Source organism: Mustela nivalis, assembly GCF_964662115.1.
Source record: "Mustela nivalis genome assembly, chromosome: 9".
NCBI lineage: Eukaryota > Metazoa > Chordata > Mammalia > Carnivora > Mustelidae > Mustela > Mustela nivalis.
Genome location: NC_139028.1, coordinates 65,798,885 through 65,815,815, shown reverse-complemented (window position 1 = coordinate 65,815,815; position 16,931 = coordinate 65,798,885). Strand labels below are relative to the sequence as shown.

The 16,931-nt window shown below is 40.1% G+C and overlaps 1 protein-coding gene across 1 annotated transcript; it reads left to right on the top strand.

Moving 5' to 3' along the window:
• Positions 1-13,441: 13,441 nt before the first annotated feature.
• LOC309840160 (olfactory receptor 52R1-like) lies at positions 13,442-14,386 on the top strand (the record flags this gene model as incomplete). Its single annotated transcript, XM_082682233.1, has 1 exon — positions 13,442-14,386. One exon carries the CDS (start codon positions 13,442-13,444, stop codon positions 14,384-14,386), a length of 945 nt encoding a protein of 314 aa, XP_082538359.1.
• Between the last annotated feature and the right edge of the window lie 2,545 nt (positions 14,387-16,931).

The following is a 16,931-nucleotide window of genomic DNA, read 5'->3' as shown; positions in this document are numbered from 1 at the left end:
AGGCAATCTGAGAAGATGAAAGACTCCAGAATACAGCAAAGCAAAAGCTTGAACTCTAGAAAAGCTTGAACATCTCCATGAAAATTTGCACCCAGAATCCTGTATTGACACTGGTAACAGGGAGCATTTGTTGGTCTCTCCTTCTAGAAATTGCCTATTCCCTGATGACAATGGATTGCAGAGTGAAGAAGTTTTGGTAAACAAATGGAAAAGGAGATTCTCTTCTGAACATAGCTATAATGTATGGTTAAAAGTAGTGAAAAGTCATAAGCAGATTGAGTATTTGTTAATATTTAATTTCCTTTGCAAAAATAAAATGTTAGGCTTTTTTAGAAAACCACATTTTTTCTAATTTTTTCAACTTTATTGTGGTGTATTATACAAAAACGTGCATATGTTTATGTATTCATTTTGATGAGTTTGGACATATGCAAACACACATGATAGCATCACCAAAAACACGATAAAATCATCCATCACAATTACTGCATTTGTGTATTTATCCTCCTTCATCACTCTGCTATCAAGGCCAATAGTGAGGAAGGTTTAGAACTTGGGCTCTAATGTTACTAAAACCAACATGAGATGAAGGTGCTTGAAGAGGAAGTGGGAACATGTTTGCTTCTCCCAGCAGAAACAGCTAATGGAGCCTAAAAGTTTCCCCAGAAATGAACGGGTATTCTGAAGGAGCATTTTCAAGATTCCCAGATATTAGAGATGTAAAGGAGCTGTGATCTCTTATAAGCAAATCAGTTAATAATTGTGAGTCTCTCTTTTTCTTTTTAAAATCAGCTCTGTTGCTGTGTAACTTGTGACAATAAAATGTAAATATTTTCACACACACTCTGAAGAGTCCTGACACATGCATGCCCCTGTAGCTACCAGCCTGGTTAAGACATAGGACATTGCCCTCACTTCATGAAAGGTTCTCTTGCCTGCCTGGAGTCAATCATCCCCCTCTCCATCCCAACCAGGCAAACCCTGTTCTGACATCTTTCACTACAAAATGACTTTTCTCTCACTAGCACATTTATGAATGAAGGAATAAACAATATATTGGGTCTGGTGTCTTTCACTCAGTATAGTTTTTCAGATTGAGCCCTATTGTTGCATGTAAGATAAGCAGGTCATTTCCTATTATTGCTGAGTAGTATATTCTATTTTTTCAGTGTACCTATTGAGGTATTGATACCATACCAATTGTTACCTTTTTCTTTTGCTTCAACCCTTTTAGCCTTCTTGCAAACATATCCATCTCTCATCTGTCTACAGCTTTATTTTAAATCTTCCCACTTCTCCCAGTTGTTATTTTCCAGAACATTCTATATTCCTCTCGACATCCTTTACATCTCAACTAATAGCCTCCTTATGGGTGAGGTGTTTCTTTCTTTTTTATTATTTTTTTTATTTTCAGCATAACAGTATTCATTATTTTTGCACTACATCCAGTGCTCCATGCAATCTGTGCCCTCTCTAATACCCACCACCTGGTACCCTGACCTCCCACCCCCCGCCCCTTCAAACCCCTCAGATTGTTTTTCAAAGTCCATAGTCTCTTATGGCTCACCTCCCCTTCCAATTTCCCCCAACTCCCTTCTCCTCTCTAACTCCCCATGTCCTCCATGCTATTTGTTATGCTCCACAAATAAGAGAAGGTGTTTCTTAACCTATGAATCTCAACCAGTTCTCCCCCCATAATTTTCATTCAACACAAATATTTTATTCCCTCCCCTTCTAAACACAATGTACAATTATTTAAATTACTTATTTGCCATCTGTTCCTCTGTCTGGAATATAACTTCTATAAAAGTATAGCACAGGTGCTTATTACTCTTGTCTTTTTCTTTTTTTTTTTTTTTATCCTTTTGGATTGTGTTATGTTAGTCACCATAAAATACATCATTAGTTTTTGGTGCTCACTATTCTATCCCCAAACCAGGCTCACTACAAAGAAAAAACAAACAAAACAACAACAACAACAAAAAAACCCACTTCAGGAATGAAGGATTAAATGTTTACATGTGCCTGGTACCAGTGTCACAACAATTCCACTGCTAACCACAAGATGGCAAGTGCAGGTCCATTTCAGCCTCATCCCACCCAAATGAAGTACCACTCTTTTCAGTCTTAAAGCATTGCATTATTCCCAAAGGAACTCTGAAGGATGTTTGTCAAAGAAGATAAATTTGATATATAAACAGCAATTCATCCCTCATTCACTTCTATTAATTAACAAATATAAAATATTTGGAACATTTTACAATGCTATTCAAAATATCTATTAGGCAACTATGTTGCTCCAAATATTCTCTAAGAGGATGGGAATAACAAAGAGAATAAGACAGACTGGCAATCAGAGAACCTAGTTAAGTAAGAAATCAGCAAAAGAAACACACTGGATACCTACAATCCCACCTACAATAGGAAAACTGGTTTCTTAAGCTGAGCAGCATAGTCATGATTAGAAGTATCCTTCAGTATTCTGAATCACTGAAAACAGATGATTGCCTTCATTACAACCTAAAGAACCAGTGGGCAGTGGGTCCAGGACATCAGATCTGTAAGTAACTCCAACATGTCTGTACTCATTTCCCAAAACTATCAAAGGAGTACTTGGAGTGAGGAATTGGATTTCCCCCTTGTGAAATGGGCAGTCACTACAGGACCTCAATTCTCATGGGGAGCATACACCAAAGGTGACCTACTGACTAGGAGAGTCCAGGCAGAACTGAACAAAAACAGGTCAGCTTCTCCTGGGTTTTAAACATTACTCAGAGCCAATCTATGGTATCTGGGGTCAGTTCTAGAGTAGTTAGCTAAGCTTTAAAAGGATACCTAGAGGCCAGCAAAGGACAAATCACGGCCACTATGGGAAAAGTCAGAGGCCTGCCATGGCAGCACTCCACAACAAGTCAGATCAAACCAGGCAGGCCCAAGAAAAGAAGGCCAGAGACCCTGACAAACTAATGGAGAAAAGGCACTAAACTCCTCCCCAAGAAATAAGTATTCCACCCCCTAGTCAACAACTCTCAATAAAAGACAGAAAACAAAACCCTGAGTTGCACACCTGTCCCTTGAAATTCCCACTCTCACAGCTCCAGAGTGTGCTCTGTCTTTTATAAACTCTTCACTTAAACACGAAACAACCACTTTGTCTGGTCAGTCCTTGAATTCTTTTCTTGCAATAAAACTAAGCCTCCCGGGGCTCCTGGGTGGCTCAGTGGCTTAGGCCTCTGCCTTCAGCTCAGGTCATGATCTCAGGATCCTGGGATCGAGCCCCACATCGGGATCTCTGCTCAGCGGGGAGCCTGCTTCCCCCTCTCTCTCTGCCTGCCTCTCTGTCTCCTTGTGATCTCTCTCTGTCTATCAAATAAATAAATAAAAATCTTAAAAAAAAAAAAACAAAACTAATCCTCCCCCACTCCTCCAACACCTTGACTCCCACCAGCTCTGCAATGTCCTTGTGACGGGTTGGCAGAGGCCTCCCCAGTCTACCATGCAACACACAGAAAAGGATGGGCAAGACTCTGATGAACTAGGTCTCTCTGCTTCTTTGTCTGTCTCTCTCCCTCCAAATTGGTATTCTGAAACAAAATTCTGGTGTGTATAGGGAAACTCCACACCAAGGAGCAATTCTTGGGACGAAACCTGGTATATCTTACAGTTCCCTTCAGGAGCTAGCATTAGATTCCACAATTTAAGGGTTCAATCCTACAAGAGTAGACCTCCAACCCCACTTCAGACACCTGTAACAAGAACAGGCCCTTGTGCCCTGCTCCTAAGTAACTGGCTATAAATCAGAGGTTCCCATGACCCACTCCTTGGGCTTGATTAATTTACTAGGGCAACTCACAGAACTCATAGAAACATTTTACCTCTTAACATTATCAGTTATTATAAGGATATAATGCAGGAACAGCCAGGTGGAAGAAATCCTAGGGGAAGGGATTGGGAAAGGCATGGAACTTCTGTGGCCGCTCCATTGTGCTATGCTCCCCAGTCTCACTATGTTGTTCACCAACACAGAATCTCTGGGAACCTTGTCCTCCTGGGATTTTTATGGAGGTTCCACTACATATCCTTGATTGATTGCTTAAGACATTGGCCCCTGGCAAAAGGTTCAACCTCCTGCCCCTTCCTCCTTTCCCTGAAGGTCAGGATGGAAGTAAAAGTTCCAACTCTCTAATCCAAGGTTGGTTCCTCTGACAACCCAAGGTTGTCTTATTAACATAACAAAGCACTGGGTTTGCTACATAAACAATGAATTTTGGAACACTGAAAAAAAAAAAAATACCAGAAATTTTTTAAAAGAAGTTAACAAGGTACCAATACATCCACCAGAAAAACTAAAACAAACTAAAAGACACAACAATCCTACCTATAGAGAAAAAATGTGAATTAACTTAACTACTTTACCCTGCTACTGAAGGTGCAAATGGCTGTAACTGGAAAACTTCTTAGTCATGTCTACTAGCGCTTAAACCAAAAATTTCTCTGTCAGGCTTGTAATCATGGGCAGCAACCTCTTGAACCTCCGCCGCAGCAACTTCTTCCTAGGAACATCGCCAAAGGAAAGGGAAACAAGGGCAAAAATGAACTATTGGGATTTCATCAAGATCAAAAGCTTTTGCACAGCAAAGGAAACAGTTAACAAAACCAAAAGATGACTGACAGAATTGGAGAAGGTATTTGCAAACGACATATCAGATAAAGGGCTAGTATCCAAGATCTATAAAGAATTTGTCAAACTCACACCCAAAAAGCAAATAATCCAATCAAGAAATGGGCAGAGGGGGCACCTGGTGGGTCAGTGGGTTAAAGCCTCTGCCTTCAGCTCAGGTCATGATCCCAGGGTCCTGGGATTGAGCCCCGCATTGGGCTCTCTGCCCAGTGGGGAACCTGCTTCCTCCTCTCTCTCTCTCTCTGCCTGCCTCTCTGCCTACTTCTGTCAAATAAATTAATAAAAATCTTTAAAAAAAAAAAAAAGAAAGAAAGAAAGAAATGGGCAGAGGACATGAACAGAAGTTCTGCAAAGAAGACATCCAGATGGCCAACAGACACATGAAAAATTGCTCCACTTCACTTGGCATCAGGGAAACACAAATCAAAACCACAATGAGATACCTCCTCACACCAGTCAGAATTGCTAAAATTAACAAGTCAGGAAATGACAGATGCTGGCGAGGATGTGGAGAAAGGGGAACCCTCCTATGCTGTTGGTGCAACCGCTCTGGAAAACAACATGGAGGTTCCTCAGAAAGTTGAAAATAGAGATACCCTATGACCCAGCAATTGCAGCTGGTGCAACCGCTCTGGAAAACAACATGGAGGTTCCTCAGAAAGTTGAAAATAGAGATACCCTATGACCCAGCAATTGCACTACTGGGTATTTACCCTAAAGATACAAATGTAGTGATATGAAGGGGCACGTGCACCCAAATGTCTATAGCAGCAATGTCCACAATAGCTAAACTATGGAAAGAACCTAGATGTCCATCAACAGATGAATGGATAAAGAAGAGGTGGTGTATATACACAATGGAATACTATGCAGCCATCAAGAGAAATGAAATCTTGCCGTTTGCAATGACGTGGATGGAACTAGAGGGTATCATGCTTAGCGAAATAAGTCAATCAGAGAAAGACAACTATAATATGATCTCCCTGATGTGAGGAAGTGGAGATGCAATGTGAGGGGTTTGGGGGTAGGAAATGAATAAATGAAACAAGATGGGATCAGGAGGGAGACAAACCATAAGAGACTCTTAATCTCACAAACTAACCTGAGGGTTAGGGCTGGGGGGAGGGGAACAGGGAGAGGGTGGTGGGGTTATGGACATTGGGGAGGGTATGTGCTATGGTGAGTGCTGTGAAGTGTGTAAACCTGGCAATTCACAGACCTGTACCCCTGGGGCTAATAATACATTATATGTCAATTTAAAAATTAAAAAAAAAAAAAAAGAATGTTCCTGTAGTGAGGTTTTCCTCAAGTGCATGCATGAGCTGCCTGAGCAAATCACACATTTTTCTCTGTGATGGAGTAAGAGGCCCCACTGGGGCCAGTGATCCTGCTCTTGATAACTCAATCATCTGGGAACAGCCGGGCTCCTACCAGAAGAGGCTGAAATTCTCCCCCACCCAGGGTCTCAGAAATAGTTCTCTCTGATAGGGTCCTCAGAAGACAAAGTAACATCCTCCCCTGAATAGAAGGTAAGGATCCACAAACCAGAAGAAAAGAAGCAGGAAGACAGAGAAGAAGGGAAAACTGGAGTAGAAAGGTGAAAGAGAAAGAGGGAGTCCTATCTCTCTCCTTCCTCTCCAGACATGGTGGAATAGTGGAGAGGGAGGTGGAAAGGGGAGTCAGTGAGGGGAAAACATCCAGCAGACCCTCTCTAGAAGTCCAAAATAAACATGAGTATCCAATCTTGTCCCTGAAACAGAATCATGAAAATTTCCCTGGCCTCATTCATGTTGAGATGCAGAGATGCACAGCAAGGCCAGCAACTGCTAAGGGCCAACACTGACCTTGAGGAGAGTGCAAAATTGAAGGAGACATCAAAAATTCAGTAATGGTGATTCTAAAGTTTTCGTGCAATATTCTTAAAATTCAAATTATTTTTTAACCCATGATTAATAAAGTAAAAGTTTAAATAAAGACCAGAGCCACACCAAGGCGTATTAGAGACTAAGGCAAAAGGGAAAATGTGCTCTAGATGTTTTTATGGGAGTAAGCTCATCGATAATAGTTTGAATATGTACGTCTTTGCTTATCTCATTTTCAGCTGATAAAACTGTCATATTAGAAGTATTCTCCTGCATGAGTGAGGATTCTAAATGATCTTAACAGATTTTAGGTGAAAAAATATTTTAAATTTAAAATAGTGTGATATTTAACACAATTCTTTTCGATTTTTCAAGAATTTTATTTCTTTTTTTCTTTATTTTTTAATGAGAGAGACAAAGATAGCGAGAGAGAGCAGAGTAGGGAGGAGAGGGAAAAGCAGGCTCTCTGCTGAGCAACGAGCCCTATGTGGGACTTGATCCCAGGACCCCAAGATCATATCTGAGCTGAAGGCAGACACTTAACCAACTGAGCCACCCAGGCACCCCTCAATTTTTCAAACATTTTAATGTTTCAGAAAAGATTAAGTACTAAAAAATACATACACACATGTACTTAGGGGTGCATACTTTTCATTTTGCCACAGATTCCACTGTGGCTTAGCACGGCTCTAGTCTTTATTCAGAATTTGGTGTCTGTTCATCATGGATTTTTGCGTTAATTTTGATTTCTTTAAATATTGCACAAAATATCATTTATCTGATTGTTTAACTTTTTATAGCACCCTTCTTAAGGTGCTAATGTCTTACTTACCTCACCCCAGTTTCAGCCCTGATGCTCCTAGCATGTGCTAAGCATGGTAGCGTAGAAAAAGTGACAGCTTTGTGTCAGACAGACTTGTCCTTTATGTGTATTCAATGAATTAACTTAGCTTGGCTGAACCTTTCTGTCTGCTTATCTGTAAAATGAAGATGATAGATAAGAGCAGACTCTAAAGTAGCTGTAAGGATTACATGATGTAGAATAATTAAAACAAGTATTAAGAGGCCTGACAGACAATAGCTTTGACTCAGGGAAACGTGTCATGGCAGGAATGTACTGAAGGCGAGTGCCACCTCATGCAGTCCAGCAAGTTGTCCATTGATAACCCCTTTCTTCCTTCCTTTCTGCAACATTTTATTAAATAATATTGGGCTTTCCTTGGTTGTGGTAACACAAGGACACCTAAGAAACACCTTTGACCTCTCAATTAGTTTATATAGTCTAGTGGCCAAAACATGAAACTAAATAAAATAACAATAATGAATAAGAAGTGGTATCACAGGGGCACCTGGGTGGCTCAGTTAGTTAGGCATTCTGCTCAGGTGATGATCTCAGGGTGGTGAGACTAGGACCCTCATGGGGCTCTTTCCTCAGCATGCTGGAGATTCTCTTCTTCTCCCTCTTCCCTTTCTCACTCATTCTCCCTCTCTCTATCTTTCTCAAATAAATAAATAAATAAATTTAAAGAAAAATAAATAAGTAGTATCACAGAACTATACGGACAGTGAAGAAAATATCCAAATCATAGTGGAGACTTAAAGTATCCTTAGAGGAAGTGACTACTTGGACTAAAAAGCGTGTGAAACAAATAAGGATGGAATGAGCTGTCCAGGCCCCCAGATCATGGCACTCTGAGGACAACAAAATATGACAGCACCTGAAACACCAAGAAATTGTATGTGATCAGTAGAGCTTATGTGGGCAGAAGGAGGAAGGTTATTAATGAGAGTATAAAATAATATTTTTGTTAGAGAAAGTAAAATGTGGAAATAGGAAAAAAAAGAAAGGATAATCAACTGAATTGGGAAGCTGTCTTAGATTCCCTCTTAAGGAACATCCATTGTGTTCTGGAGAAAAACCTTCTTCCTTTAGACTCCTGATTTAAGACACTCATTATGAAACCTTATAGTCTTCTCTTACCTTTCCAGAGTAGATTTGGACTACCTCATAATAACCTTCACTCCCTTAATGCCATCTCATAAGTTTTCCTCCATTTGTCATGGTTTATATGTACGAGTTACTTCCAGTATTATGATCTACTATTTCTAGACTTGAAACGGATTCTAAAATTTCTTATACAAGCTCAAATCCTTAAGTCCTCCAAGGCAGATTACCAAAATCATAAGATTGCAAGAGGTTCAAGAAAACAGAACTGAAGCAAAGTTTAGTGACTAGTCTTCCCTCCAAACAATATAATTTCCAAATACCCTCCATCTTCTCCCCTCACAAAATCCTCTAAAATACAAAATATATAAAGGGATGGTCAAAACTGGAAAGAGGATAAGAAATATTTAACTAAGGAAAGATAGTTTTGTGTCCTACATTGTATCTTTTAGAAAAATTGACATCATCAAGTGATGAGTAGCTCATTGGGTTTAAGAGGATTGCAGCATTTCTGAGCTTCCTGTAAATGCTATTGATTTTCTTTTCCTTAGTTAAATTTCCTCAAAAGCAACAATGAACTGAAACTAACAATGGAAGATAGAAAAATGATAAATTAGTAGAAATGTAATATTAATTATCTACATGCAAGTGAGCTTCTGGTACTCCCTAGTACCAGGAGGGTTTTATTATACCCATCTGTAGACACACTGATTTATCACTTCACACGATCCACTTTGGAGCTCAGCATAGCCTTCACAAAGCACATGTGTGCTGTGCCCTTGTATTCCAAGAGCCAAGTTATCATATTAAATATATACACTGAATGCAAATGGTTACTTACGCCTGTACAAACACACAAGGTTATGCACATATACTCGTATTCACATGCAAGCCCAGTCCTTACACACATTAACATAGCTCTCAAATACACACACCAACAAACATATTAACACACTTCCACATTATATAAAATATCTCTTGACTTGTAAATACCCTTGACTAACAAAAAATACATACATACAGATAAGCTCATAACTGATTATTCTCAACAATTCACATTCCTGCCCAGGCACTCAATTCCTCAGCCTTTCCCTTTGTATACACAGAGGAGTGAGGGTAGTTAGGGGTTAATGCTTCCAGCTTTAGGCTCTAATATAGTCTCAGAGGAAACCAGAGATTGAGATAGGGTAGGCAGCCTAAGAGGAGGGGGAAAACTAATGCTTGGGGAAGGAAAAGGCCAGGCTTAAGCAGGTCTTTAAATAGGTCCTAATCTACAAGCTCTCCTAAAAGCAGAATCACAGGAGCCAGTTAGAATTTCTCATGGTCAGAGACGAAGCAGGGCTCAAGGTGAATGGTTTCCAGCTCCCAGTCACCTCTGCCCTTCTCAGAGAAAAGCAGGACTCACAGAAACTCCAGGAAGCTACAAGACAATGCAATAAACTGTATAGAATGACTTGACTTACTGGGGGCTCCACGTCCAGAGATCCCTGATGGCTGGATTTCCTTCTGTGATGCGGAGAAGTTTCACAGCTCACACTCTGTCCTCCAGGGAAATTCTAGAGAAATACAAGGGTTGTCTCTACACACAATCCCTCCATGAAGGACACTGGATCTGAACCCTCCTCTGCTCCGGCATGATTGCCCTATCCCTTGGTTTTAGATAACCCAACGTGAGAAAACGGTAAATATACCTGAAATAATTCTTTAGCAAGATCTCGGCCCATTTTATCCGTTCCAATTTCAGGCTTAAACAACACAGTTAAACTGACAGACATAACTATCTCCACATAATGATTGGTGATTGAAGTAATTGGTGATTAGTGATTGAAGGCCAAAAAAGCCAGTGGTACCAGCACTGGACTCAAACTACATTCTCACAGATGAAAGCTGAGCCACTGTGAGAACATTGTTCTTGGAAACATATTTTTTGCAACAAAACTATGCCATGTTCTCACAAGTAGATTATACTTTGGAGAACAGAAAAATTGACTCTGACATTCACTGTATGATCACCCTACCTACAAGGTTGAAAGAGATGACTTAATTTCTTCTTTCAGTACCTAGTACTCACAAAAGAAGTCTAGGCCACAGACAGCAGGGACAGGACATGTTTAAAGTCAGGGAGGGGGGAAGGAATGTTGGGCAAGAAAGGAAATTACTCTTTATTTCCTACTCTTGAGGGAATGCACATATACTCTATCCACCCAGGAACTAGTTGATAACCTGTGCCTCCCTCAGAAATATTACAGAAAACCTCACACACTTCACAAAATGATAGATGATTAACTCCCCGTCCCCTCCACCTGTTTTGTAACCTTCACTCTGCACAGGCTGAGTGCGTAGATCTAAGTGGAAAAGAGTCAAGGGAATTGCTGAGAGTGAGGACACCAGATTCTATGGGGTTGTAGGTATAAAGAATAAAGAAAGGCACCTGTCAAGAGCTCCCATTCCCTACTTCAGACTTGGGCCCTTAGTTGCCACCTGAGATGAATCACATCTCCAAAAGGAAAATGCCCAACAGGTGAGTTCCCCATTAAGGCTCATGGGAAGAAACTTCATGAGAATTAAAAACAATACAGTGTAAATGCTTCTGGTGTTATATATACAGAAATAGCAATGTCTTCCACAATTGATCAAAGAGATTATTGTGCACTTTGAGAAATTGTACGTTTAGCCGGCATCTTCACCAGTGCCCAATGCAAGAATGAGGATGATCTAAGGATATTTTCCAGATGCCCATGAGCCTCAATGACTATGTCCTCACAGATGGAGAATGACATTCAGGAGGCAGAAGGGAGAGGGAAAGGAAGACTCTGGTTCAAAGAGCACATATAAGTGGAAGAACAACCCAGGCAGGAGGGGATAGAACTAGAGCCTGGGACTCCAGATAATGTGTTTGTCTGAATTTTCACCTGGATAAAATTTTCTCCTGGATAGGAGTATTTGTTTTGAGCAAACCTACACCTATTATCAAGAGGTAAGTTAGTTAATTTCACAATGCAGAGCAAAATTTATAAAGTCTGAGCCGCATTTCTCTCATAATGTTATAAAGCTACAGAAAAGCAGGAAGAGGTTAGGTTTCGTTGGGATCTCAAGGAAACCCTTTATAGGAACCATTAGGTCTGGTGGAATGAAACATTTGTTAGTCCCAACAGCTGATTTTTTATGGGATATTTGAAAACATACTCTTCTTGTCTCTGTGTTTCTGTTAAGGCAGAGACTCAAAGGCTCCGTCAACTGAGATGAAATAGTGAAATAGTGCCTAGCAAGAACCAGGTAAGCATTTGGGTAGATGTTAGTCACCAGAGGGATCAAACAAGATATCCATGTAAAAGCAAGTAGAGGCAGAGGGGGACATTCAGGTCTTTCACTATCCAGCACAGCAGACCCTAGTATAAGAACTCTGTATTAACACTCTTGTGGCCATGGCGCCAAAGTAATGCTTAAAAGGTTCCTCCAGGGACTCCTGAGTGGCTTGGTCAGTTATGCTGCTTCCTTTGGCTCAGGTCATGATTTCTGGGTCTTGCGATCGAGCCCTACATTGGGCTCCATGCTCAGTGGGGACCCTGCTTCTTCCTCTCCCACTGCAGCTCCCTCTTCTTATTCTCTCTCTCTCTCTCACACACAATTTCTCTTAAATAAATAAATAAAATCTTTAAAATAAATTAAAAAAAATGAAAGTTTTCTCCAAGGATTTTAAGATATGGCTAATTGGTTGAAAAGTCCATTGTCACTGAACAATTTATTTGTTATTTGATCCAGCAAATATTTATTAAACCCCTATTCTGTGTTAAGCACAGAGGAGTTAGGATGTTGCACTATTCAGGGCTCACCTCAGGAAAATCTTTCATCAGGACAGGATTTAGAAAACCATAGCCTGCAGACAAAATCCAGCTTGCAGACTGTTTTTACCAATAAAATTTATTGCAATGGAGTCACACTCACATACTCCTGTACTGACTGACTGCTCTCAGGCTACAGGGGCTAAAATGACTAGTTGCAACAAGACTGTACAGCACATAAAACCTAAAATATGTATAATCTGACCTTTCCAGAAATGAGTTTGCTGGCCCCTAATCTAGAAGGACATACGCCATAGATAATAGAATTAATTACACGTATACAATCGACAGTCAACTGTCCAGATTCTCCAAGTAACTCCTAGACTCAAATCTAATTCAACATCACTATCAGCCTTTAAGCCAAAATGTTTTCCAATCTGTCTTTCTACCCTGAACAGGTGCCTAAGTGGCTTAAACAAAAGCTTGAAAAGAACATATGGGAAAAGCTAAACAAGTCTGTTAATTCTGAAGAATAGAAGGGCACGAAGGACTACTACCTACGTTATTTGTCAGGACAGTTTCTCCTAGCAGACTCTACTTTCAAGGAAAATTTGATTCTTTGACAAAAATCACACTTGCAGTTAGTATGGTTTTTTGCTTTTTTTTTTTTAATTTCTTTTCAGTGTAACAGTATTCATTGTTTTTGCACCACATCCAGTGCTCCATGCAATCCGTGCCCTCCCTAATACTCACCACCTTGTTCCCCCAACCTCCCACCCCAGCCCCTTCAAGACCCTCAGGTTGTTTTTCAGAGCCCATAGTCTCTCATAGTTCACCTCCCCTTCCAATTTCCCTCAACTCCCTTCTCCTCTCCATCTCCCCATGTCCTCCATGTTATTTGTTATGCTCCACAAATAAGTGAAACCGTATGTTTTGATCCCATTTTGAATGACATAAACATGAATGAGGAATAAAGAGAAGCATCACTTTATGTTGCAAAAATTTTTTATTAAAACAGCTGAAATTCTTCCAGTTTACCATTAAGCCCTACTGCTCTTTGATTCAGTTGAAACTTTCAAAATATTTAAAATATTAATAATTACTTCTTGATTCTTATCACCTACAGAGAGTAGATTACCTTCACAAAGGAGAACAAATTAACCATCCTGTGATGCTGGCCTCAGGGAACAACTCTTTGCATCCTGTGTCCTTCATCCTACTTGGGATCCCAGGACTTGAGAATTACCAGTTTGGTATTGCCTTCCCCCTCTGTGCCATGTATCTTGTGGCTGTAGTTGGCAATATCATTGTCCTTCATATAGTCCGAACTGACCACACTCTGCATGAGCCCATGTACCTGTTCCTAGCCATGCTGGCTGTCACTGACCTGGCCCTGTCCTCTTCCACCCAACCTAAAATGCTGGCTATACTCTGGTTTCATGCTCATGAGATTGAATACCATGCCTGCCTCATCCAGGTGTTCTTCATCCATGCCTTTTCTTCTGTGGAGTCTGGGTTGCTCATGGCTATGGCCTTGGACCGCTATGTGGCTATCTGCTTCCCACTGCACCACTCTACTGTCCTGACCCCAGCTGTGGTGGGTAAACTGGGGGCAGCTGTGATGATGAGAGGGTTGCTGTGGGTGAGTCCCTTCTGCTTCATGGTGTCCAGGATGCCCTTCTGCACCAACCGTGTCATTCCCCAGTCATACTGTGAGCACATGGCTGTGCTAAAGCTGGTGTGTGCAGATACTAGAGTCAATCGTGCATATGGGCTCTTTGTGGCCTTCTCTGTGGCTGTCTTTGACATAATTGTCATCAGTATATCCTATGTGATGATTCTGAGAACTGTTCTGAAGTTGCCCTCTGAGGAGGCCCGACTCAAGGCTTTTGGCACGTGTGCTTCCCATATCTGTGTCATCTTGGCTCTTTATATCCCAGCCCTCTTTACCTTCCTCACCCACCGCTTTGGACATCATGTGCCCCGAGTGGTACATGTCATGTTCGCTAATCTCTACCTCCTGGTACCTCCCATGCTCAACCCCATCATCTATGCAGTTAGAACCAAGCAGATCAGGGACAGGGTTATTCAAGGATGTTGTGGAAAAGATCCCTGAGCCAAGAGTCATGACATCACAACCAACTCCACTGCCCCACTGATCTGGGATCATCGCATATTAGCAAAAAGTCATCTCTATGAGACAAATGGATAAAGATTTGGCACATATATAGAAAATAATATTCCTCAGCCATCAAAAAGGATTAACAGCAACCATTTGCACTGACATGGATGGATCCGGAGGGGATTGTGCTACATGAAATAAATCAAGCAAAGAAACACAATTATCATATGGGTTCACTCGTATATGGAACATAAGGAATGGAGTAGAGGACCACAGGGCAAGAGAGGGAAAACTGAATGGGAAGAAATCAGAGGGATACAAACCATGAAAGATTCTGGACTTCAGAAAATTAACTGAGGGATTAAAGGGGAGGTAGGTGGGAGAATGGGGTAACCAGGTGATGAGTTTTAAGGACAGTACCTGCTGGAATGAATACTGGGCTTTATATGAGACTATTACAACGTTGAACATTACAACAAATTACAATGAACTATATGCTGGCTAACCGAATGTAATAATAAAAAAAAGTCATCTCTGTGAACAAAAGGCCCAGAGGTTAGCAACCCTCTAAAACAAAAGAAACAATTTTCAAAATGCCCAGAACATGAGCCCTCTGAAAGATGTGATTGATCATAAATACCAAGTTGATTAATCTTCACTATAAAACAGAAAAAAATATGTCCACCATTCAAATCAGTGAAGATTTGTACAGAATGCAATCTTCCACAGACCACCTGGAGAAAATGATTTTTTACCCTGCCAGGAGAAGTCTAAGTTCCTATGCTTTGTTAAAAGCAGATAGAACTTTTCACCAAAACAGTTAAAAAGTACATGTATTTTTCCCATCTTTGAAAGTCTTATAAAAAATATAATTTATGGGAATAGATTCACTATTTATAAAAACAAAACCAAGAAAATACATATATTAATCTATATGAAAAATGATTAAATATCACGTACCATTTAAATAATGTATTTGCAAAGACTGTGTAAAATTGTGGAAAATGATCAGATATAATATTAAAGGACAAAAAAAATTGCATTTGCCCATGGGGCTGAAGTCAATTCTAAACAGAAATGCATATGCATAAAAAAAGATTTGGAATACCTCTAAATGCCAACAATAGCAACTGAGAGTAGTGAGATTTATGGTATTTTCGTTTTCTTTTTTGCACTTTCACATATTTGTAAAAATTACCCTCGATTGAGCATGTCATTTTAATATGAGAAAAAAGTAACTCAGACAAGAACAGAAGTGTACAGAAAGGTTAATTCAGTGCCAAAGCCTAGGGGAATGGAGTAGGAAGTCTAAGATGAAAGACGGCAGAATACAGCTAGTTCCAGAAAAGCTTGAACATCTCCATGAAAATTGCTACCAGAATCACGTTTTGAGACTGGTAACAGGGAGCATTTGGTATGCTGACTGTTGTTTTCTCCTTCAAGAAATTGCCTATTCCCTGATGACAATGGATTGCAGAGTGAACTTTTGGCAAACAAATGGAAAAGGAGATTCTCTTCTGAACATAGCTATATTGTGTGGTTAAAGGTAGTGAGAAAGTCATTAGAAGTGTGAGTATTTGTTAATATTTAATTTCCTTTTCAAAAGTAAAATGTTCCTGGCGATTTACAGACCTGTGCCCCTCGGCCTAATAATACATGATATGTTAATAAAAACATTAAAAATTAATTTTAAAAAAGTAAAATGTTAAGCTGTTTTAGAAAACCACATTTTTTTCTGACTTTTCCAACTTTATTTTGGTGTGCTTATACAAAAAGGTGCATATATTTAACATATTCATTTTGGTGAGTTTGGGCATATGCCGATACACATGGTAGCATCACCACAAACATGGTAAAATCATCCATCACAATTATTGCATTTGTGTATTCATTCTCCTTCACCACTCTCCTCTCAATGCTAATAGTGAAGAAGGTTCTAGAAATTGGGCTCTAATGTTACTAAAAGTAACATCAGAAGATGATGCTTGAAGAAGAATTGGGAACATGTTTGTGTCTCCCAGCAGAAATAGCTAAAGGAGCCTAAAAGTTTCCCCAGAAATGAATGGGTATTCTGAAAGAGCATTTTCAGGATTCCCAAATATTAGAGACTTAAAGGGGCAGTGATCTGTTATCAGCAAATCAGTTAATGATTATAAGTCCCTCTTTTTCTTTTTTAAAATCAGCTTTGTTGCTGTTTAATTGGTGACAATAAAATGTAAATAGTTTCGGGGTGCCTGGGTGGTTCAATGGGTTAAAGCCTCTGCCTTTGGCTCAGGTTATGATCTCAGGGCCCTGGAATCCAGCCCAGCTTCAGGCTCTCTGCTCAGCGGGGAGCCTGCTTCCTCCCCTCTCTCTCTGCCTGCCTCTCTGCCTACTTGGGATCTCTGTCTGTCAAATAAATAAATAAAATATTTTTTTAAAAAATGTAAGTATTTACACACACATTATGAAGAGTTCTGACACATGCGTGCCTCTGTAGCTACCAGCCTGATTAAGACATAGGACATTGCCTTCACTTCATAAAAGGTTCTCTTGTCTC